The following is a 27,733-nucleotide window of genomic DNA, read 5'->3' on the forward strand; positions in this document are numbered from 1 at the left end:
GGGGGGGGGGGGGGGGGGGGGAATAATGGTACCCTAAACGGGGGGATGATTGCGAGGCTTCGCTTCTGAGATACACAGAAACATCGGAGGGTGAGCAAAGAGCGAAATCCAACATATCCTACGCCCCCTCCTCTCTCTTTCTGTCTCTCGTTCTCACTCTCTCTCTCTCTCCCCCTCTCCCTCGGAAAATAAAGAAAAAGCGAGGACGATCCTTGACAGTAGAACTGACATCGAGAGCAAAGCGCGAGATAGAGTCGACAGTAATCGATCTTTTGGATCATTGGAGCTTTTGAACACAACTAGATCTACATCAGCTTAGCGTCCAACACTTTCAAGGAAATGCAGGTAAACGCTTAAATACATTTTTATATTTTGTAAATAAATGTTTTGTTCACTATAGTTGTAAAGCTTCATCTTAATTCAGTTACTGTAAATATGACAGCTGAACACCAGTATATAAATAACAATACAGGGCATGTCATGCACTGTTATTACGCCGGGTCGAAGCAATTTACTTTTGTATTCATCATTTTGGAAGCTCAAAGCTGGTTTCAAAAATGAGTTGTTTCTTGATGGGAGAAAAGTTGAAAATGAATGTGTGGTTGAATGTGCCAGTGAAAAGTTAATGGCAGCAGCAGACATGCTGCAGGCTACAGTGAAACAATCACACCTCGTTTATCATGAACTTTGATGTCATTGGTTAACCAAATATAATAATTTACAATCAATAACTTATACTAATCAAAAAGTCTAACCTTACTGTTAGTGTTCATTTGTGAGTAATTTACTAAACATTGGAAGTAATAAAATAGTATGAATTTGTAGTTAGCTATAGCATAACTTATTGTGTCCTCGTGTAAACCGATAAGAATCTTTAGCAGTGACATTACTGGAGAAGACAAGTCAAATTTACCGCACTGTCACTATGCGTCTCACAATCAACTAGCCAGATATCTGTTGCAACCACTTAATTGTTCACCTACATACTTAATGACATTCTTTTTTGTGCCAGGGCAGTTCTCTGACGTATATGTTATGATGTGGTGTAATCAGCTAATGCAGAATCACACAATAGGTTTCGTTTCCTGTTACATTGGTAGTTATCTAGATCAATGGGGTAGTAAGCTAGTGTAGGCTTAATATTTCTTCCATTCATAGTACATGTCCTGGCACTGATGTGGATTTGCCCTTTGAGGTAGGCTGAGAAATGACTTTAAAGTCAGATGCCACCTGGAGAGCACTAGAAATTTGCCAGAATCCAAAACATAAAATAAAGTAATCAGTGCCCTAGTTTTCTCTGTTATTTTCAACTCCTTTGCTTACCCACAAACAGACACACACATACACATCTCTTACGAGAATTACAAGAACAATAACAACATTTGCAAACATTAGCACTTCACTAAAACCAGATAAAATTACGTGAAAATATATGTCTTGACCAAACCAACCCATCCCCAAGTGCTCTGAGTGACAGACACACACACACACACACACACACACACACACACACACACACACACACACACACACACACACACACACACACACAGCAATTTACAGTATAGGCTCAATAGCTCAGCAATTCCATATATAACAGTAACAGGAATGTTCCAGCCATCCCACACTGCACAGGTATGTCTTTAGCCAGTCTGTACTGTAAAAGAAAGGCATATCCTAAGCCAGTCCGTACAGGAGCAGGCATGTCTTCAGCCAGCCGATGAGTCCCTGCAGCCCTGATGATCTTATGGGTTACGTAACGGAGATCTTCTCCATGATGTAAGAGCTCCTGGAGGTGCTCTCTGTGGATCATGGAGGAGATGGAGAGGGGCCGGGTGTTAGACAGAAACAGGGAGAACAGTTAAGACGATGAGGCAGAGGCAACACTGGGGGTTGGGGTGGGGGGGTATAAGAGAGAGGCAGAGCAATGAGGTCTTCCAGGTGGAGCCATTACTGGGGAGAGTGGGAAAGATAGAGGCAGGGTAGAGGAGAGAGGCTGGTGGTAACACTGGGGTAAGTGAATGGGGTATAAGACGGAAATAGGGAGTAGGACACAAACAGGGTGGAAGACCAAGGCAGGCAGGGTAGCGCTGCTGCATAAACATGCTTTTGCTAATCAAACACTCCGAGCTTCACATTCTGTGTTCACTTCTCAGTGTTTCCACCTGTGAATCCTGTCCCTAACAGCTGCTCAGTTACACCAAACATGCTGAGGCTTTTAGGTTTTATGTCAGTGAACTTCAACTCAAGATTTGAGCCAGTCATACTTAGCTCTGCTGAGAAAAGCTTATCAGCTGTTTTGGTTGATCATTTCTGATCTGCAAAATTCACCATAACATAGTCCCATGTTTATCTGAAATTGTGGAGTATGCCTGGTTATGGACACAAAAACAACCTTAGATACAGAGAGACCTGTGTCGGGTTTGTAGTGTGGGTTTGCGGATGCTGTCACCTTCACCATAGAGACCTTCAAGCTACTGGGAGCCGGCAACAGCTCTGGAAGCTGTGACTCCTACAGCCTGTCAGTCGGCTATTTTTAACCCTTTCACAATTCATTGCTCATCTCTGCTTAGGCTGCAAAGCTAATAGAAGCTGACTCATAGCAGATAAGAAAAAAAAAGATACTTATACTTCATATCAACTCCCATGAAATGTAATTCTGACGATTTTCTGGGCGCTGAATATCTTAAGTCCAGGAAGATTTTATCCTCACTGGGTGGCCCCAAGGACTGTATGATAAGATTCAAGCCCAACCGCGCTGTGAGTGATATTGAATAATTCATCACACAATTCATCTATGCCTTTTTATTTCCTCTCCATTGTGAAATCGTTCGAAACATGTACTGTAAAAAACTGCCCCAGGGGTAACAGAATATAGACACCCACAGGGGAGAGGACAAGACAGTGCTTAGTGCACCTTCTCTATGCATTGTTCTCTCTTTCATTTAAGATGAATTGTGCGTTATGTGGTGGGCAGCGGGTGAAGGCTTTTGTAAAACAAGCCACCACAAAGCTGCTTATTTACATTTTATTTTGGCACACGCACGCTCACTCTCTACAAAGCACCATTGAACAAGCACCACAGGAACTAAGAGGGAGAGTATTCAAAATAACTGATAGTGTTTGGTAAATTATAGCATCCGGATCATTTTTTAACCAAATGTCATTGCGCAACGACACTTTTGGGAAATGAACCCAAGATCAGGGTTGTACCCACTCAAGTCTATGTGCCCTGTGCTTTGGATGTGTAGGGGAGTGCTGTACGCTTCCTGGGCGCTAATGCCATGACCTTGGTACTGCCAGCGTCTTAATCAACCAGCTGATACAGTCAGTCACCATGCTTTTAAACAAAATAGTATTCCGTGAGCCCAGTCTCAGCAGGCCAGCCTCCCGCAGTGGACTGAGGTGTGTGTGTGTGTGTGTGTGTGTGTGTGTGTGTGTCTGTTTGAGTGTGTGTCTGGGATGCTTATCTGGTCAAGGTCAATGCCCATCTCCCCTGCCCTGGCCCGTCTGTGCTCAAAGAGCGCAATTGATTTTTATCAGACAGCATGGAGGCAGAGTGTGTCTGGCAGTGTGTGTGAGTGTGAGAGAGCGAGAAAATATGTGTGCGGGTATATTTGTCTGTGTGTGTGTGTGTTTGTGTCTGGCTAGATGAGAAAAATGTATCTTGACATTAGTAACACTCCAGCTGTGTGTGTGTGTGTGTGTGTGTGGTGTGGGGTGGGGGAGTTGGGGGGATGGTGGTGGTCTTGTATCCATTCGCACCCTTCAGTTCTGGCTCCCTCATACTTTCAGGTTTCTGATGTATAGCATAAATGGAGTCGCCTCGTATCACTGAACTATCAGATCAGAAGACAGCATTTAAAGGGAGACACATCTTACAGCACACTCTCAAGATTTATCCTCACTTACACAAAGCACTAATTATTTGGTTCATTTTTGTATGTTTTGCATGTCAGTCTCAGCCAGACAAGATATTTTGAATACAATTAAGGGGATTAGGTTGTGTGGGATGCCAAAGCGTCTCTGGTTTCTGTGCCTTCTCAACGTGTGTGTGAGATCCTGCTTCTTGTGTAATCTTGTCGTGTGTGTAAGGTCCTGGTTCTCATGTCATCTCCTGGGCACCATGGAAGGTGTGCCCATCCTTCAGACGCACAGCGGCACGCTGCTGTTCAACAGCGGACCACAGAGCAGAGGATTATGGGATGGATGTGTCAGAACTATCTAGGATCCATTCTCCTGTCTAGTAACCAAAGTCTGTCAATTGTCATGTCAATTCAGATCAGTTTGATTCATGTCAGTGATGAGGTAGTGTGGGGAAAATGGCGGGAATCTTTCAGCAATGCAGGATATTTTGCAGCTCAGAGTGACTATGTAATAATTTAGTAGCCTATACAGCATTTATTTTAATACATATTATAATATAATATTAATAATTAACCATATTGGTGTCATGTGGGAATGGCCATGGCAGAGAGTGTGAAGATTCCTATCTTCAGGAAGGGCAAGGGAAGGGTGGTTCCTTATTCACTACATTGATATCAGAGCTTATACCACATTGATGCCCCATTATTTCTCTCAGGATTGTTTAATGTATGTGAAGTAATTTAACATCATCTGCAAGTGGTTGTGATTACTTTGAACCCATGACGGTCTTTTATTAAACTTTGTTTCAGGCTTTGCCTCAAACGGTGTTGCCATGGTTTCCTAGTTGCTATGCTGGCTAACCAACTAAATACACTTTTAAATAGCTTTCAACGGTTTAAATAGCAGAGCTCCATTTGAATGAAATGTTATCAGCTAGTTATTAATGTTACAATTATAATAAGAAAAGGTAGAAGCATTGTGCAGCTTCTCTGCTTGGCCCCCAAATACATACATTTAATTTAGCAGCAAATGAGTTGCCCTAGCAACTGCCAACTGTTAGACAGCTAGGTTAACTGGCATGAGACTTTAACTATGACTGTGCCAGTATTGATTAAGTCACTATACTAGAGATATCTGTTGGCAGTGCTTACTGTCTCTTGTCTCGCAGAGGTTTGTGTACACTATTCTTTAACATGCTGTTTCAAGTGGGAATGAACACACAGAGAATTTTGCAGTGATTGCACCTAATCCTCTAATCCAGCTCTAATCCACATCTGGCTCTAATGCATACATATTTGATCTGGCTCCGATCTGGCCTGCTATGGCCCTAAAGCGGCTCCAAAGTCAGCAGGCCTTTGGACTGTGTTTGGCCCGTGCTGCCCTTGCTGCCTGCTGACTGCCGTCTAAGAAAAGTGTGTCCCTCAGCAGGGTCCTGGGATCAGGCCCTGTTGGAACACCTCTGCCATCTGTGGATTACAGGTTCCTGGAAGCACTTCTGGCTCTGTTTACCTCAAGGAAATTAAGGAGCGGACAAAAAATCTTCTGTCAGCAGAGGGGAACACAAAAACACTGGCAGAGTTTGACCAATATACAGAAAACGACTTTATCTGTCAGAGCTTGTTGTGTGAGGATGATGTCAGTTTGTACTGAAATGGCATAAGCTTTAAAAGTCTGCTATTTTGACAGCTGGCTATTTTGAACCCTTGTTTCAGCATCCATCTCCAGTCATTCTGCCAAACCTAATGCAACATGACTCACAATGGATAGAAAAGAAAGATAATTTGTTTTTCATATTAACTCCCATACAAATTTGTTACAGAGGCTTTTTCTGGCCACCACAAAACTGAAGCCCACCACACGATCATCCGCACAGGGGTGGCTTGTGGGAGTTTATAAGATTCAAGCACAACATCCCAGCGGGGTAACTCCTGGAGGTCTTATGCAGACCCCCCTCTGTGTTACTACACAGAAGAGGCCCAGTGTGTGTGTGTGTGTGTGTGTGTGTGTGTGTGTGTGTGTGTGTGTGTGTGTGTGTGTGTGTGTGTGTGTGTGTGTGTGTGTGTGTGTGTGTGTGTGTGTGTGTGTTTGTGTGTGTTTGTGTGTGTGAAGCCCAGGCGTGTGTGTGTGCGTTTGTGAATGTGTGTGTGTGTGTGTGTGTGTCTGTGTGTGTGTGTTGTGTGAGGCCCAGGTGTGTGTGTGTGAATGTGTGTGTGTGTGTTTGTGTCTGTGTGTGTGTGTGTGTGAGGCCCAGGTGTGTGTGTGAGTGTGTGTGTGTATATGTGTGTGTGTGTGTATGAGGCCCAGGTGTATGTGTGAGTGTGTGTGTGTCTATGTGTGTGTGTCTATGTGTGTGTGTGTGTGTGTGTGAGGCCCAGGCGTGTGTGTGTGTGAGGCCCAGGGGTGTGTGCTAAGTGCCCTGCATGTGTGCCTGAGTGCCACACAGATGTGGTGTACTGTGCCTTGTTATGTAACTGGGTTAATTTTCTGTGCTAACTCCCTCTGCTTCTCTTTTCTTTTCTTTTCTTCTCTTCTCTTTTCTTTTCTTCTCTTCTCTTCTCTTCTCTTCTCTTCTCTCGGCTTCATTCCTCTTGTCTTGTTGTCAGGGTACAGAAAGAACAATGCAAATGGACGCCATAACTGGGCCTGTGTTTTTATGTCTCTGTCTCTTCTTCTCCCTTAGTCTCTCAATCTTTTGTCCCTTCTCTCTTCTCTCTCCTCTCCCTGGCTCACATCTCTCTTTTTGCTGCCTTTGTTTTCTGTTCTCCATCTTCTCGTTTTACACCATCGTCTTTGTGGAGAGGGGAATTTGGTAACCCTGGTAGCCCTCAGGGATTGACAGGGCTGAGCACATCAGATGGGTGTGAATCCATGTATTGTATGTGTGTGTTTGTGGTTGTGTGTTTGTGTGTTTGTGTGTGCGTCGTGTATGTGTGTGTGGTTGTGCATGTGTGTGTATGTCGTGTTGGACGTTGTTGGGTCAGGTAGATGTAGGATTAACATAAATATTTTGTGTGAACACTGTGTGTGTGTGTGTGTGTGTGTGTGTGTGTGTGTGTGGGGGGTGTGTGTGGGTGTGTGTGTGTGTGTTTGGTGTAAGTGTGTTTGGTGTGTGTGTGTGTGTGTGTGTGTGTGTGTGTGGTCTTTAAGTCTCATTCTCCTATCAGTTATTTTTCTGTGATGCATGGCTGTTCCTCGCCCTCCGTGAGCTGGTCCTCTCTGATATTTTATTGATGCTGTTTTTAAGGAGTTTGAATAATTGAAAGCGTTTTCAATGCTTAGCTTCCTTTTCATATTCAGATATGGGGGAGAGGAGGAGTCCAAGTCTCTCCCATGACAGTTTGTCATTTCATCTCAAACAGCCACCTCCAACACAAAAAAACAACACACTATATCAAAAACTGAGTTCACATTCACTACCAAATAATTACCGTAAATCTTTTTATCGTGCACTGTGGTTATATGCTCTCACAGACACACACGTGTGTGTTTAAACAGAGCTTTCATACACAACCTACCTGAGAGACCACAATCAGGCATTAGCAGTTATCTCCCTCCCCAGCTTTGCTCTCACTTAGTTCTTTCTGGATCTTTCCCACATCCCTTCACCCTCTCCATCCTTGTGTGTGTGTGTGTGTGTGTATGTATGTATGTATGTATTGATGGATGGATGGATGGATGGATGAATGGATGAATGGATGGAAGGATGTATGGATGTATGGATGCATGTATGTGTGTCCCCTTGTTTATTCTAACATGTGTGCGTGTGTGTGTCTGCTGTCTGATGGTGAGCCAGACACACAGCAAGTCTCTGTTATCAGCGCTACATTCGTCCTCTGCTGTCAGGTACAGGGTTGAGAGCCTGAGAGGTCGGAGTGGTTTACCAGAAAGACCTCTAGAGATGACACTAGATTAGACATGGACGATAGGTGTCCCCTCCATCACTCGTGGCGTTCCGTCTCGCTCTCTACAGATATCCGTCTCAGATCTGGCTCTAATCTGGCCCGGGCCTGGCCCACAGCCATCTAATCTTTAATCACTTTACCCTTCTCCAGTTGCCCTTATCTTGAGTGTGTACCGCACATGACACATGATATTGTCTCTCTATTGGACTCGCGTGTAGAAACTGTATCTGCCATGGCTCTGTCCCACATCTGCTCCCATTACAGATTTATCTGTTACCTTGGTTGTGTCTTATTGTGCCCTGTGTGTTATTCTCCCTGTCTGCCATTCCCCCTGTCCACTCTGTGCTTTACTCCCTTCTGTCCTTCATGCTCTGGTTCACACAAGTAAAACATGTGCCCGAGGGGAAACAGTCACACGCTTATGCCAGTGTTAGGTGGTGTATTACATATAAACCTTCACGGTGTGTTGCTTCTCTCTAAAGGTTTTATGGATGTTGTTGTGAATATTTATTTATGTTGAGAGCCATTGATTGCAGGACTGTGACATCATTGTCTTCATCAGTTTTAATGTTGATGTCATTCCTGTCTCATGTCTCCCAGAGGTAGTTGGCACATAAGTGTGTGTGTGTGTGTGTGTGTGTGTGTGTGTGTGTGTGTGTGTGTGTGTGTGTGTGTGTGTGTGTGGCGTGCTTTTAAAGAGTGTCCTCCTCTCTCCACAGGCCGATGGGAAGGGCGTTGATGGAACACTGTTGGCTGATGCCAGTGCCCAGGAGCCGTCGCCGGACGACCAGAAGGAGGGCGGCAAGTGGCAGAAGCCTCGGATATCCCGCAAGTCACTGATGAAATGCTGCCTGGTCAAGTGGATCATCTCTAGCACTGCACCACAGGGACCAGGTAACACACACACACGCATACACACATAGAAACACACACATGTGCATACACACACACAAACACACATTAACCCACACACGTATACACAGACCCACACACTACACTTCAGCCCTGCCTGTAGTTGGTGGTCGGGTTGAAAGCATGAGTTTTAATGCCCCTCTCCATATCAGGTCTATATTTACATCTTACCACAGCCTCCTCTTCAAGATACAGTACCATACACAGGGGAGAAGCCCAGTACTGCACAGCTGCAGAAATTGTTGCTGTTTCTCCTTCTCGTTCTTTCTCTTTCTCTCCCTTTCTGTCTTTATTTTCTCTTTCTTTATTTCTCTTTTTTCCCTCTCTGTCTCTTTCTGTGTCTTACTGTGTTTTGTCTCTCCGCCCTTCTCTTTCTCTACCTATTGTCTCCCTCTCCCTTTTCATCCCTCTCTCTCTCTCCCTCCCTCTCGCTCTCATATATACTCTCATCCTTGTAGTGTAAATGTTTAATTCAGAACACTTTACCAAAATGTCACTCACACTTGGGTGGTCAAAGGAGGCTGACAGCTGGAAGAGGCCCCTTAAGGTTCCTGCACACTACATTCTTGCATACTCAATGTGGCATACTGCATACATACTGGATGCAAACAGAAGCACTCGACCCAGCAGGCGTGTGGGTGATGATTGCCATTTCAGTATGTGGTTACTCCTCTCCGCTACCACATTGCATCAGAAACAAACAGACCTTTACTTCTGGAGACTTTATTTCTGGAATGGTTCTGGCTCTGGTCTGGCTCTGATCTAGCTCTGATTTTGCTTTGATCTGGCTCTGATCTGGCTCTGATCTGGCTCTGATCTGGCTCTGATCTGGCTCGGATCTGGCTCGGATCTGGCTCTGATCTGACTCCTGATCGGGCCTGGGTGACATGTTGCATCAGAGACATGCGTCCTGTTCAGCGCAGTCTGCCATGCCCTGGTTGGGCAGTAGGGGTGGGGTGTAGAGGGGGATGTCTGAGAGCATGGGAGGGGTGGAGCACCCAGAGCATGTACAGCAGGGCATGTGATCAGACCTGCCCTGCTTTAACACGGATGGTTTAAATTATTGACGGGAACCCTCTGTGCGTGTAGACGGTGGATGATGCGTGTGTGTGTGTGTGTGCCTTCTCACACCCCTCTCCCTCCTCCCTCTTCCTCCACCCCATCCCTCGCTTCTTGTCCTCTATCGGCCTTAATTGTTAATGATGGTGCCAGCTCAGTCAGGCAAACGTCAGCCCCCATAGTCTCAGCTGAGCGCATCTCAGCTCATGTCAGTGCATCGCAGCCTGCCTCAGGCCTCAAGTGTCCTCATCAGTGGCTGAGAGCTGAGCATGGCAGAAGAGTGGGGGTTGGGGTGGGGGTGGGAAGTGAGGTGAGGCTGGGGTTGGGGTGCAGGTGTGGGTGGGAGGTGAAGTGGGGTTGGGGAAGGGGTGGTGGTGGAGGTGGGGGTTGGGGAGGTGCAGGGTAACCAGGATCCTCAATGGATATGGTCCAAATGAACACACATGATTGAAGCCGCCTAAGAAATGGAACAATACGCTGCATGAGAGGCATAGGGATCCCTGTAACAGTAACCCTATTGGTACAGTAATCTGGTCTTGCCTGTATCATGTGTTTACCACCGGATGTCTGTATACTTACTATGCCCAGCGACCAAATGCTGGCTGTGTATAACCCCTGTTGCTTCCTTTCCCCTTCTGCCACACAACCCTCCCCCTTCCCCCCTTCCCACCTTCCTGTCTCCACCCGGCCGACCTCAAGCAGATGGGTCACCACTTATGTGCCGTGGTTCTGCCTAAGGTTTCTTCCTGCCTAACAGGGAGTTTTTCCTTGCCCCTGTTGCCATTGTGCATGCACTAAGGGGGTTTAGGCTCCGGGCTCTGTTAAGCGCCTAGAGGCAATTGTATTGTTATGGCGCTATACAAATAGAATAGAATTGAATTGAATTGAATCTTCAAGGGCACTTTTTTGTAGTAATAGTCAAAGATACCCATGAATAACACTCCTTGAATTAGAGTGGGAAAATGGCGGTTGATTGACTTGTGTTTACTTCCACTAATCCATTTAGGGGTCCCCTCCTCGAACACATCAGGGGCTGTCAAATTAACCGGCTCATAGTTACAAACACATATTAACACACACATACACACAGGTACACACACCTCAAACACACATATTCACAGGTACACACACTCTTCAAACACATATTAACACACACATATACACAGGTACACACACACACACCTCAAACACATATTAACACACACATATACACAGGTACACACACACCTCAAACACATATTAACACACACATATACACAGGTACACAAACACCTCAAACACACATATACACAGGTACACACACACACCTCAAACACATATTAACACACACATATTCACAGGTACACACACACCTCAAACACATATTAACACACACATATACACAGGTACACACACACACCTCAAACACATATTAACACACACATATTCACAGGTACACACACACCTCAAACACATATTTACACACACATATACACAGGTACACACACACACACACACCTCAAACACATATTTACACACACATATACACAGGTACACACACACACACACTCCTCAAACACATATTAACACACACATATTCACAGGTACACACACACCTCAAACACATATTTACACACACATATACACAGGTACACACACACACACACACACACCTCAAACACATATTAACACACACATATTCACAGGTACACACACACCTCAAACACATATTTACACACACATATACACAGGTACACACACACACACACACACACACCTCAAACACATATTTACACACACATATACACAGGTACACACACACACACACCTCAAACACATATTAACACACACATATTCACAGGTACACACACACCTCAAACACATATTAACACACACATACGTATACACAGGTACACACACACCTCAAGCACATCTGGGGCTGTTACATTAACCGGCTCATAGTCAGTTACTGCATAGTCAGCATGGCCCTCCAGCTCTCTGTGATTCTTAGATGTTTATGGACATTAAGGCGGTCAACAGGATCTAAATCAACAGGAAGAAAGTTGGTAAATTCGAATAATGTAGGTTTTTAAATATTGGCTAACCATCATAACACACTTAGAAGAGAGCCATAGCCATTATACTATCAGGAAAGCTAAACTTTGTTTACAGTTTGTTTTGCAATTATTTTGCTAAGCAGCTTCACACAATTAAAGGATAGTCACAGCTCTCCAGCTACCAGGGCGTGTTTGAGAGAGAGAGTGGGGCCATCCATCCTGCTCTCCAGAGAGACTGCACTCATTTGGCATTCATCTCAGTGCCCCTCCTGCAGGATTACACAGTCATGAGAACCCACTGGTGCTTCAGCTCCCAGCCTGATCACTGAGATCTGTTTGCATGGGCACAGCTGTTTGGATGGGCAGACATTAATCTGAGCTGTTTGGTTGGGCACAGAATAATCAAAATTGTTTGCATGGGCACAGAATAATCTGAGATATTTGGATGGGCACAGAATAATCTGAGATATTTGGATGGGTACAGAATAATCTGAGATATTTGGATGGGTACAGAATAATCTGAGCTGTTTGGATGGACACACAATAATCTGAGCTGTTTGGACGGGCACACAATAATCTGATCTGTTTGGATGGGCACCATATAACCTGGACTGTTTGGATGGGCACCATATAAAGTGGACTGTTTGGATGGGCACTGTATGAACTGGACTTTTTGGATGGGCACTGTATAATCTGGACTTTTTGGATGGGCACTGTATAAACTGGACTGTTTGGATGGGCACCGTATAAACTGGACTGTTTGGATGGGCACTGTATAAACTGGACTTTTTGGATGGGCACCGTATAAACTGGACTGTTCGGATGGCTGGAGCCGCATAGCCTGGCCATTACCAGCCTGTGACTCCATTTCATTCCGTCTTTCAGTCTGGGCCAACCCAATGCATTTTGGTTTCCGAGATGGGCGGGTGCTTATCTTGAGGTTTAAAATCATTGGAGTTCCCTTAACCAATCAGCAACGTTTAGTAAGCATTCGGTAGATTAAACTCTTCCCAAAGCCAGTTGGGAGAAGAGCTACGACGTCCTTTCCAATCATAAAACTTACAAGAAAATACTCTTGTTCTCTTAATTTTCTGATGTTCTCGAGAGTTGAGACAACTTTTCCGATAGCTTTTCGTGTCTTTTCCTCCAAGGCGAGTTTTGCGTCACAGCTCTGAACTGTTCGCTGATTGGTCCTGCAAAATTTTGAGTTCTGGAGACGATTGTCAATGGGGTTGGGCCAGACTGAGTATGAGCTTGAAATCAATTCAGGCGGAAATACGTAGGCTGGTGTCACCAGGCTAGGAGCCGCACAGTCCTACCAATGAAGTCATGTTCATCTTTTCTGCTCTGAAAGTCCTGACTGGCAAGAGCTATTTGTAAACTGTCAACTGTGCTGGAGGGTTGTTTTTGCTTCTGATTTATGAGTTTTCTGTTAGTTGGTGTGACTGTGTGAAAGGGGTGCAAGTATTGATGCTACAGCAAAGCTAAACAGCACTAATGTTTCACTTCGTACAGGTGAAATGGCCTTTTACAGTTGCATCCACAGCATAAGCCATAATGACCCTACTGCAGTGTGTCCCTGACCCATTGCACGTGTAGATCAAGGTGTTAGCAAAGAGTAAGCCAGGAAAACATATCCAGGTAAGCTCACACAGTGTTGAAATAATTTTATATGCTTTTACTATACTCAATCAGTCACTCTGAGTCAGACTATTTACCAAATAGAGCATAGAAAAGCTGGAACTAGTAGGCTTTTGTTCAATGACTTTTTCTGAAAATGATGTAAGTTGACACATTTCATTTAAGTAGCTCTGTCTATGTCATCATCTGTCAGAAGTGACGTCCTCCCTTAATTTGTTTAAAAATAGAGTGAGTCTATGAGGATGTGAGATTATGCACCACACACACACACGTCATCAGAGGAATTTACAGCACACTCATACAGTAGTGATGCTGCCATCTACTGGTCAGATTTATGATTTGCAGAACATGTGCAAGATCTGGTCCAGTTACCAGGAGATGACAGCGGAAATCCAAGTGCAAGGTCCAGTGTGGTCTTTGAAAAACCTATTAGGAGTGTTGCCTTTAAGTGTCCTGTCAGAACGTGTCCTGTGGGAGGGTGTGTTGCATAATCCCTTAATCAGAACAAGCAAAATGATATGCTAATATAAGAATGATGAGTTTATACATTTTCTTTACTTGATTTCAGATGTCTGGGTGTCCGTCCACATCCAGGGGTTTCTGATGAGTTTATATTTCATGTGGCTGAATGCTGATTAATGACGACACTGAGATTTGTATCTGTACATAGCAGTTCCTCCACAGAGACCCTTGTTCAGCCTTTTGATGGAGCCAAACGTCCTGTATGGGGTGAGCAAACTAGTCAACAGATGCTCACACTGGCAGTGCTGAAGGCAGTGAGGGTTAGCATGAGGTTCTCCTCAAATCTGCTGACCTGCAGTGGCCCAGTGCAGGATTTGTTTAGGTTATCTAGCTAGTCTTCCAAAGGGCCACTGTGGGAAAGCAGATTTGAGCCATCCACACAGAATGTCCTGAAGGTAGTGAGGGCGAGGGTGAGGGAAAGATTCTCCTATCTGCTCCTAGGGGTAGGGTCAGGCTTAGGTTTCTTCTCTCTGCTCCTAGGGGTAGGGTTAGAGTCTCCTATCTGCTCCTAGGGGTAGGGTTAGAGTCTCCTCTCTGCTCCTAGGGATAGGGTTAGAGTCTCCTCTCTGCTCCTAGGGATAGGGTTAGAGTCTCCTCTCTGCTCCTAGGGATAGGGTTAGAGTCTCCTCTCTGCTCCTAGGGGTAGGGTTAGGTTCTCCTCTCTGTCCCATGGTCTAGTTGAGCTCTTCTCTACTCTGCTCTGCTGAGGAGCATTGTAGGCTTCCCCTCAGCTCTGATCCTCACTATTGATTTATGTCCATTACACTTTCTGTCTCCTGTCCTACTTACTGTTTTCCATTAATAACTGCAAACTCATCACCTCCTACCGGGGTCTTAATCAGCTTGGCCATTTACACACACTGGTGCTTACCTTCAATAGAGCTTCTGGCCAGCAGATGTTAAACACTTTCTAATTTTTTGTGTGTTTTGTATGTAATAAATGCATGTTCTGATTATGATTATAACAATTATTAGTAGCAGCAGTAATATTTGATGTGCGCTAGCAGTTGAAGTAGTATTAGTAGTCATTCTTTATTAAAACAAATTAATGTTAAAACTAATCAAACTAATACGATGGCCCCGACCTTCCTGGGTCAAGAAAACTACAACTTCTCATAAGGACAAGGCATGATATCAACAAAGAGGTTAATAACCCTGATGTGGTTGTAAATGGTGTGCCTGGTCTTAAGTTGTTGGGCTAGGCTAGGCTGATGCCAAAAACACAGTAGACCGTTCAGTTTGCATTTGACGCCTGTTCAGGAGAGAGGAGAGGTCAGAGATGATACGGAAGAGAGCACAGAGTGCTTAATTGACTCTCGGAGACACCGCTCAATTTCTGCTGATGGGGGAAGCAATGGACAAGAGAGCACTTTAAGTAAAGTAGGCTCTAACGCTGGGCTAGCAGCCGTTATGGATTGAAAAAAAAAGTTTTCAGTGAGCAGTGCAGTTTTACATCCCATAGTCTTTCAGCACTGTCCTATGGAATGATTTATCAGAGCTCTCCACCTGAGTATGTCATGACCACTCAGATTGGGTTTGAAGTTTATCTGGGTCTTTCCTCAGCTCTTTTGAAGAATTCTTGACAGAGAGAGAGCGAGAGAAATGAGAGAGACCAAGAGAAAGAGAGAAGGGAAGAGCGACAGAGCAGACGGTGACAGAGAAGGAGCGAGAGAGTCGCGTAGACAGAGGGAGAGAGCGACAGAGAGCGACAGAGAGAGAGAGTGAGAACGACAGAGGCTGACAGAGAGAACGACAGAGGCTGACAGAGAGAAGGAGAGAGAGAGAGAGAGAGAGAGAGAGACAGAGACTGACAGAGAAAGAGAGAGAGGGAGAGGGATGGAGAGAGAGACTCTCTGTCCCGGGAAAGTGGAGCCGGCAGCACTGAGCCTGTGCAAATTACAAGAGTAGAACAGAATTATCACAACTGGAGTTCTGTTGTCTACTTTTAGACATACTCCAGGAGTTAAAAGTGAGAAACAGTTGTTATGTCATCAAAGAAAAGTTATCTTGTTCTCTCTCTCTCCCTTATTATCTCTGTATCGCCCTCTGCTTCCTGTTCCTTGTGAGTGTGTGATGTAGTTTTTATGGTGGTCAGTTAAGAGTGTCTCGCTTAGTGAGTGTAAAAGCCGACTCAGCTTGTTTCTCCATCCGTCTGTGGTGCGTTTCTTTTTTTTTATTCTGAGGCGGTGCGTGTGAGGATATGGCTGTCAAGGAGAGGGCAAATCTCTTTCTCAGCTTGCTATGATTCAAAACAACATGGCAAAATGGAGTGAGGCGTGCGTTAGCGTTGACTGAAGGAGTACACGAACGTGTTCCTGCCTCCATCCAATGAGTGCTAAACTTTGCCGATCTCCTCATGGCTGCACTCATGGTCTCCTGGTCCTTATTATTCAGTAGAGGATATCTCACCATTGACCTTCTGTGGGGTTTGTCTCTCGTATTACTGTGGAGGGGTTGACCAATTGATATCAGCGATGGTGATTCAGGGTATGGAAGTCTTTGCTATCGCTGTGGTAGGCCTAATGTTTGTCATGGTACTCAAGCAGTTTGGGATGTGGGAGCCTCTTTCTATGGAAGGTAAGTAAAAGGTGACATCTTCAAGTCGATCTTCAAGTACTGAGGCTTTTAGTGCCTGCTATGCTTGGTCCCTGGTGAATGTGTGTCCTTGGAGTAGTGAATGGAGGAAGTGACACTTAACTTGCCTGGTATAACGCATGTGACCCTGTCTAGACTGTCTTGAGCCTACAACCCTAGCAATACCACAACAGAGCCTTCAAACATAACACCACAGAGGCTAGAGGCTAAGTCCTTTAGCTGTGGCGCTAGCACACCAGAAGAGGGGGTCACTCTGTTCATTTATTTAACATGCTCACTTGTCCTACATATCTACAATGTGTTAATGGAGTTGTTGATTGTTGCTGTGTGGTTGACACTTCTGGGGGAAATTAAATGGCACTTACTGTCTTTTTAACTCTTCTCTGTTGGTGACACGTGTAGACAAACTCCTATGCAGTTGTGGTTTAGTCTGATGCATTGTTTCTCTCTCTCTTTTTCTATCTATCTCTGTCTATCTCTCACTCTCTCTCTCTCTGTCTGTCCATCATCGCTGTCCTCAATCCATCTTGCATCTTGGTCTCGTCCTATCCATGTTTGCTCATCTGAATGTCTTCATCCCATAGATGGTGAGTACACACAAACAAACACACACACGCGCGCACACCAAAACTTTGTAAAGATCGACATTTCATCCCGGAAGTATTATGACCATTGGGCCTCATTCTCGAGAAGAATTTAAGAAGGAATTTCTTCTTAACTCCACTTCCGGTGGATTTAGGACAACATTTGGTTTTCCCATCTGGGATTTGTTCTGAACTTCAGAATAGAAGTCGCAAAACGATTTCTTACAAATTCAGCCCTTAACACTTCTAACATGGAGAGCTTTCTCAAATGCGATTCCTTAAAAAACCACAAGATGGCCTAGCATCTTGTAGTTTTTTAGTAGTTTAGTTTTTAGTCCTTATAAGGAGCTGGCGGGGCGTTTATGTATGCAAATCCAGGTGCACGAGAACGCGCTTTCAATTTAAGAAAACACTTCCGGAGGAGCACAGCTCAGAACAATTCTGCTGGGTAGGGACACATTTTCAAGCGTTCATGAATTTGGCAGAGGCCTTTTTCTTACTTTGTTTTTCCGAAGTTCGTTAGAAACATTTCAGAAGAAACTTCAGAAAATGTTCAAGAATGAGGCCCATTGTTTTTTATGTATGTGAGTGTCTGTTTTTGTGTGTGTGTTGTCTTGACTGGGCCCACTCTTCTCCACCTCCTGTCTGGCTCGTCTTGTCCCTGTCCTCTCTGCTGCCTGCTACCTGTTCCTCTCACTCACCATGTCTGTCTCCTTCCCTCTCTAATGCGCCCCCATCCCTCTCCTCAACTCTGCACATTCCCTCTAAACCCTCTGTCAAACATCTTATCTGCCTCCTTCAACCCTTTATCACTTTCTCGCCACACCCCACTCCTCACCTCCACCCCTTGGCTCTTTCCCCTCTTCCCCCACCCCCCAAACAGACATCAGTGAGAGTGAACTGGAGATGGCCACCGTCAGACACCAGCCTGAGGGACTAGACCAGCTGCAGACCCAGACCAAATTTACCCGGAAGGAGCTCCAGTCGCTCTACAGAGGCTTCAAAAATGTGAGACTGGCAACACGGAGGACATGCCCCAAAAAGGAGGATGTGCATTTGAAAGCAGTGGGGGTTGATATGTCCTGGAAATCGAACTGCATTAATGTAACCACCTCTGGGATGCAGCCACACTGGCTGATTTGATCCGTATCATTCCTTTGTTGTCGTTCATTCAGGAATGCCCAAGTGGTCTGGTGGATGAGGAAACCTTCAAGATGATCTACTCCCAGTTCTTCCCCCAAGGAGGTACAGAGCCACAGTTTTGTAAAAGTCACAAATTGTTCTTTTTCATTTGATACAAACGTTGATGCAAAAAGAGGATCTTGGTATTAGACCTCACAGGCATGTCAAAGCAAAGTCTAGAATCAATATATTAGCTCTTGATGTTATATAAGTGCTTGATAGCTACCAGTGCACATTATTGAGAAAGGGCCTGTCCACTTAAACTCTAAGTGATGCTAGTATTTCTTTTCTCTTTTGGAAATGTCAACAGATGCCACCACGTACGCACACTTCCTTTTCAACGCATTTGACACAGACCGAAGTGGCTCAATTCGCTTTGAGGTAGCACACAAGATGATTTGTCCTCCCTGAACTTTATCAACTTAGCTCTTTTAAACCCTCTAACACCACAATGAGTCAATTGCATCTCTCTCTCCCTGTATGTGTGTGAGTTTGCGTGTGTGCTTGTGTGCTTCTGTGTGTGTGTGTGTGTGTTTGTGTGTTCTTGTGCGTGCGTGTGTGTGTGCTCTGACAGGACTTTGTGATAGGTCTGTCAGTGCTCCTCAGAGGCTCAGTGAATGAGAAGCTGAGGTGGGCCTTTAACCTTTACGACATCAACAAGGACGGCTACATCACCAAAGAGGTACAAAATAGTACGACATCATTCAATCTGTTTGTCTGTTTATGTCTATCTTACTTTTATAACCTAAGGACATGGAAAATGCATCTCATTTGCATTGAAAGTCATTTGCATCCTTTGGACATTTACATGCATGCTCTGCGGCTGTAGAAATGAAACTATTGCACTAAATGAACTATTTCATTGATGCTGTTATTGCCAGATGCCCTTAGGGATTTTCCCAGTAACCAGTTAACAGTTCTTGCAGTTGGCCAGTGCACGATGAAGCTGTGGTGTTGATATAGTTCACAAAACCATGCCGACGGTTTTTGCAGGAGATGCTGGCCATCATGACGTCCATATATGACATGATGGGCAGGTACACAACCCCCAGCGTCAAAGACGACACTCCGTTTGAACACGTCGAGAAGTTCTTCCAGGTGAGTGAGCCGAAGAACTCAGGCCTGCCTGAATTCATTTCTTGGATTGCCATATAATACCTCCGGCGGTTTATGTTATTGTCATTTTAACTGTACACCTCTCCTGCCCCCTCTTTTCAGAAAATGGACAAGAACAGAGATGGAGTCGTGACCTTCGATGAATTTATAGAAACGTGCCAGAAGGTACAGTTTTAAAAAAGAAACAGCCACATCAATTTCTCTTTCTTCCTTTCTCTCCCTCCCCCATATATCCTCTCTTTGTCCCTCTCTTTCTCTCTCTCAGGCTCATACATACGGCCATACAAGTATCGGATAGACACACACATAAACACATACACAGAGAAAGAAATAGAAACTGAAAGATCCATCTCTGTTCGTCACACCTGTAAAGCTGATGCTGGTTCTTCTCCTGTGGTGTGTCTTTCCCCAGGATGGCAACATCATGAGTTCTATGCAGCTGTTTGAGAATGTCATCTGAAGTGTGGCGTTCTACCTCTGCAAACACCTTCCATTCCTACTCTCCCCTGCACTCCTCTCCTTCTCTCTTTTTCTGGACCCAGGCGTTGCATGGGATTCCAGCCACTAGGGGGAGCTGTCCTCTGTATAAAGAGAGATGGGAGTTGAGGGGAACTGATACTATGGACTTTCCTATTTAAAATACAGGAGAGATGCTTGGCTAACATCCCTCCCACTATGGACTGTGGACGAAAAATATATTACCAAAACTAAGGACGGACGGACTATGGAAGACTTTACTTGTTTGCATGCTTGCCTGAAATTCCCATAAGGAGTTTTACGCTAATGTGTAAACTTTACTCCCCTGCAGCTGTAGAAATGATATATGCACTAGTTCCTTTATGAAGCACTCTACTTAATCCAGCTAAATCTGCTGTTAGTTATAACTGCATTGATACTTTATGTTTATTTGCTGTATTTGATTTAAGTTGCATGATGCAGTGTTGAACGGTAGCACTGACTACTGTGAGATGCCCTCAGATGAAGGCAGATCAAGTATTTTAATGTAGTATTTTTTTAATTATATGCACAGTGATTATACTTAAATGCATGACTTGATATTTGGATGACTCTGAACAGTTGTGTGTTTTGTTTGAAATTGGAGGTAATGAGCAAGTGTATTAAAGTCCTGCTTCCATGACAACACCAAAGAGACTAGAGTGTTGACAGAATGGTAATTTGACAGTGACAGCAGTCACGCCCAACTCAACCTCAGTACAGTATTATAAAAAAAAAAAACGTTGGGGAACCTCGTCAAAACTGGGTTCCATCAAAATAAAAATAAAAATCTATTTTTAGGCTGCCTTCTGTACTGGTTAAATATAGTTCCATTTATATATAAATATATTATTCTATGTGGGTTAAATATAGTTTTTGTTGTTTGTTTCTGAAAAAAAAAACTATGACTCAGCTTGGCCCTGTTCTGTTAAAACTGTAACTTACAAAACCACTCATTTGCATTTTAGAATGAGGGGCAACGTCCACACAGAAACTCCCAACCCTGATCTGTGAGAATCCTTCCTTCCTACACACTTCCCCCCTTGTCTCTTCACCTAAAGGGTTCCATCTCATTCTAAAACATTCAGCATTCCCTCATCCTGAGTCTGCAAGGGAAATTAACCCCTTTGTGCTGTTTCTCATCTAAGAGTGTTGCGTCTATTTTTAAGTCTTTACAATTTTCACAATTAGACACTCAAAACCAGGACTGGTTGTTCCAACAGATTTTCTGTAGTAATTAAGTCACAATTAAGAGATGAATTTCCAGGAAAAGATCTGCCAGTTAACCTCCGCGCAACTATTTTAAACCTTTAATTAGCACCTCCCATACCTGCCAACATCCATAATCTTGTACAATTCGGCGGTGGTGGTGCGTGGCAAATTTTGAGGGATGGATGGCGAATTTTGAGGGATGGATGGCAGAGGTGCAAATGTTGGTTTTAAGGGAAGTTGTGCATATAAGTATAGACAAAGTATTTAGTATTATGTATTATGTGGTCTTCAGTATATAAATAAATACAACTGTATTTATCAACAAAATCTACTTTATTTAATAATAATTATGTACTGTATGTATTCACAATTATTGACAATCACTTATTTATCATTATAACAAATACCTATTGCAATAACGTATTATTTATTCAAGACTTTTATAATTACAACAAAAGCATTCATATGAACATCAGAGAAACAGTTGATGTAAGCCTTGCACAGGTCTCAGGATATGCATTATAATTTAAAACAATGGCCAGTAGTAGTGTGTGTGTGTGTGTGTGTGTGTGTGTGTGCTTGAGTCAATGTCTATTTGTGTTTGTGTGAGTAAGCAGGGGGAGGGGGGGTGGGGTGCACAAAGAGTCAGTGATACAGAATTGAGGAGAAACCATGAAACTGAAAAATCTCAGGTTTTGCCAGCTATACAATCTCATAGAAATCCTACAGAATAGTGGTTCAAAGTTACCTATTGTTTACTAGTATCGTACAGTACCAGTCAAAAGTTTGGACACACTTTACATTTTTTAGAGAAGTGTTTTCTTTACTTTTATTATTTTCTACATTGTAGATTAATACTGAAGACATTTAAACTATTAAATAACATATATGGAATGATGTACTAAACAAAAAAAAGTGTTATTTACCACGTAGAAAATAATAAAAGTAAAGAAAGCATTTCTCTAAAAAATGAAAGGTGTGTGTAGGAGCCATTTCTATCCACCTTTTAGTTAGGTTTATTTTAGTGTTACTTATTTTAGCCACTAGGGGGAGTATTGCACTGGGTGTGGCACGTCACTGGGAATTAGGTTTATATTAGGGATGCATCGATACCGATACCAGTATCGGGTATCGGGTCGATACTTCGTTAAAATACTCGTACTCGTACTCGTTTTAAATTACCGATACCAAAAACCGATACCCAGTGTTGCGTCTTAACGCGTTTTCTTCTCCTCTACTGTCTATGCCTGCCAGGTGTGAGAGCGGCGAGTTGCATAGAGGCCGAGAGCGGTATTGCAGACAGATAAGTTGAGGTTGAACTTGCAGTTTAAATTAATTCAATAACAGCTTGGATACGATGTGTGGAGGTGGCTTGCGTAAGCTAACGGTTTCGCTAGAGATTTTAAACTTAACACGTACGACCTCCAGTAAAGGTAAGTGCTATCTTCGGCTGTTTTATGTTTTGCAGTTAACTTAGAACTGCTGTTACATAGGCAAAGTGTAGGGGCTAGCCTACTGTCTTTAGCGACGCTGCGCCTATAACATATTATTGCCATTTGCTACGGTTGATTGACGGGGACGGGAATGTATTTGTTTTCTCCTCTTTTACCCAGACGCGTTTAGGTCTCGAAAGGAGGACATGTGAGGGTAAAAGAGGACGTCTGTCTTGTCTTGTGTTTCAGGAATCTTGTTGGCTTGAGTTTGTCATGAACACCCGCTAGCAAGACATCCCGTTAGCGATGTTAGCAAGGTTGTTTTAACACTCTTGGACATTGATGCTAGTATTACGTTACGGTAGTACATCTGATTAGAGCTAGCAACCATGCATTGCAGATTAAGGGGTCCCCTATCAGTGTTCATTTTGGCAGCTATTTTAGATTCAGTCTTAAGACAAAAATGCATATTAGTTTTAGTCACATTTAGTCATAGTTATCCTTCTTAGTTTCAGTCTAGTTTTCGAAAACTGAGCACACTACAATACTATTACTAACCATTTCACATTTACAGACATAAACCTATAGACATGACACAAAACATCTTCCAAAGACTTTATTATCTCAGCTGCATTATTCAGTAGCACAAAGTAGCCTATTACATTCATATTTACTTCATGTAACCCTGCCATAGCGATACAACACCTTTTTGACAGCCTATATAGCCTAATTGCAAAATTAAATATATAAATAAATACTGAACTGAAATAACGCAAACAAAGTGAATCTACAGTGAGCCAACGCTCGTCCACTGACAGTGTGGAAGAATGACAGCGACGCGAGCCAGGCTACATTCCAAGATTACGTTACTAGAAATGTCACTTTACATGAGCTTTGTTCATAAGCCATGCAGTCCATAAAATAGGAATACTCTGTGTACTAACAGTATAGTAAGACCGGTCATATGTTCAGAGAGCTTTCTAGCAACCAACAAGTTACAAGTAGGATAAACATCCTAGCGAAATCTGCGTTGTCGACAGACCATCGTTTTGACTGGAGTTTTGATGTGCTTGCTAGCACCAAGTGGATTACCTCATCTACAATACATATGGGCTTGGACTCAAATCACTAGTAGGCCTACTTCACGATCTTCTATGGTTACCAGCAGATAAGGTAAATAATAATCGCCATATTTGCTTTAATGTTTAATAGAGTAAGAGGCTATGTGTAGGCTAACTCTCTATTGAAAGACACTGACCGGCACATCAACACAAACTAGGCTCTGTGAGTCAAATTAGCGTAGCTAATCAGAAATGTTGTAGATGCCAGAGTTGGCAACTATGGCTCAGATTTAGGTTGTTATCCATCAACATTCATTTTACAACTTACATTAGTTTCGTTGTCATTCGACTCGAAAATCTCTGGCTCAATTTGGCAAAGCACTACTGCTCCCTTCAGGGTAAACATACGTGGACGTTTCGGTGCTGTCATTTTGCCGATCTGGCTGGCTGAGGTAATCGAGTGATTAGAGAAGGCTACAAAGTGGAATACTAAGCAGTTTGTAGCAGGAAATATTGAGAGTGAAATTTTTGTGGCCAATTCTTAGTATTATAAACTAATTCACAATAAGAAGATGGATTACAAATGCTGGTTTCAGTGCGATTTAATTGCAGATCTTTAAGCCACAATTAGAGAAAAACCACCGGCAGCAATTCTGCAGAGCTGCGTTCGCGGGCTCATATTTAAAAACATAAACAGACACTCCCATCTTCCTCAGGAGTGGTTGAACTCCTCACCCAATAAAATGACCCCCTGTAATCTAACTCCAACCAATCAGAAGGCTGTCTAATGACCCTCCCCTTCTAACTCATCTTTACACGTTTGCTGTGTGTGTGTGACTAAAAACCCCTTGAACTAATTAAATGATGTTATATTTCTTCTTACTTACTTACTTAATTGTTACAATCCATCATAATTCCCCCCTTTGTGTCTGACCAGACACACTAAACAATATCCCCATTACTCTATCAAATACACACTATCAATCCCCTATATTATGAAACAATTACCTTTTAACTCCTATTAATCAAAACCCATTTTTAGCATTATTTTAAACAGTCCATAATTACCACCATACAAAACATCGGTCTCATTAGGGCAGTCCTAAATGAGCACACAGTAATGTTTACAGTCTCAGGTGGGCAATATACGTTCACATAAAAACATACAATACAAAACAATAAACATCCAGTCATGTATGCAGTGTTGTGCCTTTGAAACAGTCCTTATGTGTATGAATGTCCTTTCTGGTATTCTTGACATCCTAGATGGCATTTCCTTGACCTCACAGGCAAGAGCGAAAACCCCTTTTTCTTCAATCTTCAAATTTATATCTTGGGGAAATTCTCTTGCTGCCTCGTCTTCGTACGACGACACCCCTTTTCGCGAGCTGTGAGTGACATCATGCATCTCTTATTCTCATTTCTGATACAGTTGTGTATAACATGAAAGTCCCATTCATGTCTTGCTGTCACTGCCGTCCAACCGGTAAGATGAATCTCAACGGCGATGATGATGATGGCCTGGTCCTTGCATCATGTCACTGGCTCCCTTGCGTTCCTTGTCCTCTCTCTGCTACTTTTCTGAAAACCAAACAGAAAAAAACTACACCAGTATCACGAAGTCTATAGAATATCCTTCATTAAACCAATACAAACAAAACTTAAAAACATATAGGAATAAACAATTCAGCTCCAGTTGTGAATGCAATATTATGCAGATGATCCGTCCTAATATGTATGTATGTTCTGCGCCGTTGTATAATTGTTGTAGATGTCCCACAACAAGCATCTCCTTCAAGTTCCACTGATGAGGCCTTCCATCTGATTCCGCCAGAGAGCACTCTCTGAAGATGTCCCATCAGGCTCCTTCCCTCAAGGATGGGACACATCCATCCTCTGCAGCATATCCATGACCTTGGCAACCTCTCAGCCAGGTCGAGTTGCATCCAAATGGTTCCCAATAGAGCATCAGCTCCTTTGAATCGTGGTCGTCCCACCGCCTAGTGATCCTACGCCCTGCAAAACAGTTGACACAGTACAACACAATTAATCCTTCTACCTCCCAGCCCTATTGGCTGGAGGCTCCACGGTTTTAAGAACCCTAACCCATAAACAGTCTCCCGACTGGACCAGTCCATATGCGTCCACCTGTGTATACATAATTTCGAAGATTAAAAACAATCTATACACATTATTTTCACATATTTCCTAGACATACTTCAAAAGTGTGTTGTACAATATCCAGAGCTTGCATTACTTTACTGCCTATTTCCCATAAATGTATTATTGCTATACTATACTATTCCCAAACTGCTTGAATAAAACAAAGATTCCACAAACAAAGATTCCACATAAAACATATACTTACCTGCAAGTGTGCTGAACCATTCTTCAGTAACTCCCTTCGCACACTCACACCCCCATTCCTTCCTTGACATTCACACTTCCAGCTGCATTTCCTCTCCATTCACACCTCTGTTATATGCAGCTGACAAACATTCAGTTTTTCCACTCACATGCTCCTTCAATTAACTCTCGTGTCCCAGCATGACTGCTCCTTGTAGACTTAAAAACTTCCCAGTAGTTTACCTAGTTACCTTACATATAACTATAAACCATTTCATCTTATCCATAATTATTCTCTACTCACCATAACTTCAGTTCCTCAAATAAACTACCATCAGTTCAGCTACAGTTTCTCTCCCACAGCTCATGACACTTACCATCTCTTGGCTTCAGTTCTGTCATCAGACATACCTTTACCCATCATATAAATATATCCATCACTCTACTGCAATGTCTATGTTAGTTATACCTTATCATATATAGTACACTACCTGTACATGTGAGTATTACCTGTACTCACACCCCATAACATGCCCCAAGGTCGATCTTTACTCCTTTATTCATCAATATAGATGCTACAACCGTAGCATTATGCAAAATTTTACTTCCCATACATGAATGACCAAAAACCCATAAATCTAATTTTCTGTATCCTCCCCCCTGACACACTTAAAACTAAAAGTGTGTAAATAGACAAGGCAGATAACATGTATGAAGTTGCCATGTGGCCACAATAGCAACTCCATATTTTAACACGCCTGCATTTTAACCCTTTTGAAATATGTTTGGTCTATTCCCCTGACCTAATGTCATCACATATGTACAGAATATAATTTACTACTAAGCTTGGCTATAACTGAATTGTTGAGGACACTGTTTTAGCAAGACAACATGCACACATGGCCTTTCAAAGCATGAAGGCACACCCCCCTTAGTTACATTATAATTACAAAGGCTGACGTTGGTAGGCTCGAATACTAAAGTACCCCACTCACACCTGGATCAATAATCAAACCATTTCTTCCCTACTTCCCATCAACCAACGAAAACACAAACCATGTCTCTCCACTTTCTTGAGATTCTTTTCACCAATCCTGTAAGACACTTAAAATCACTGTTATTTTCACATACATATTTCCTCACAACAACCTTAAATATTTTCAATCCATCCCGCAACCTGGTTCCAGGTTCCACTGTGCTTGCGCACAGCTTCTCTCTCTGTCACTCCTCTCATCTGTATGTGAAAACTAAGCGAAACATTACATCTCCTATTCCTCTTTCTCTATATCTCTTTTAACTTTCCATTTACCTTCCCATTCTTACTTTACATTACCCTCTCATTCTTACTTTCTTTGTCTACCCATTGTCCACTTTCTTCTATCTTTAAATGCACATCTAATTTCCCTGTTCTTAATGTTATTTCAGGATTTATCTTATGTGTTACCCCCTTATTTATTACATCTTTTATTCCTAGTTCATATTCTAACATCAACTTCTTACACCATAGCATAATTCATATAATTCCTATCCTTGCTTATAAATAAACCCTTCTGTCTCATCAACCAGTTCCACAGCGTTCTACTACAACCCCCGATGCCCTCGCATATTCTAATCTCCTTCACTCTCTCTCCTGCTGTTTGGCCTGCAACAAAGAGATTTCAACACAGATCATTATCAAACAGTTTTAAACCAGAACCCCTAACCTAACTAACTATATACCACAATATTTATATTGTAATTAGAATCACATTCTTGTATTCTAGCTGCAAC

General features: G+C 43.1%; 1 protein-coding gene across 2 annotated transcripts; it reads left to right on the forward strand.

Annotated features, from left to right (window-relative positions):
• Positions 1-8,491: 8,491 nt before the first annotated feature.
• Positions 8,492-19,876, forward strand: LOC308371975 (calsenilin-like; the record flags this gene model as incomplete). Of its 2 annotated transcripts, none has more annotated exons than XM_080847053.1 (8): positions 8,492-8,663; positions 18,002-18,126; positions 18,294-18,363; positions 18,611-18,681; positions 18,875-18,982; positions 19,294-19,398; positions 19,519-19,581; positions 19,829-19,876. In XM_080847053.1, 8 exons carry the CDS (start codon positions 8,609-8,611, stop codon positions 19,874-19,876), a joined length of 645 nt encoding a protein of 214 aa, XP_080703179.1. The 2 variants fall into 2 exon arrangements, with proteins under 2 accessions (XP_080703179.1, XP_080703178.1); XM_080847052.1 differs by lacking the exon at positions 8,492-8,663 and adding an exon at positions 16,414-16,516.
• Between the last annotated feature and the right edge of the window lie 7,857 nt (positions 19,877-27,733).

The sequence above is a fragment of the Sprattus sprattus genome (genome assembly GCF_963457725.1).
Source record: "Sprattus sprattus genome assembly, chromosome: 11".
Taxonomy (NCBI): Eukaryota; Metazoa; Chordata; class Actinopteri; order Clupeiformes; family Clupeidae; genus Sprattus; species Sprattus sprattus.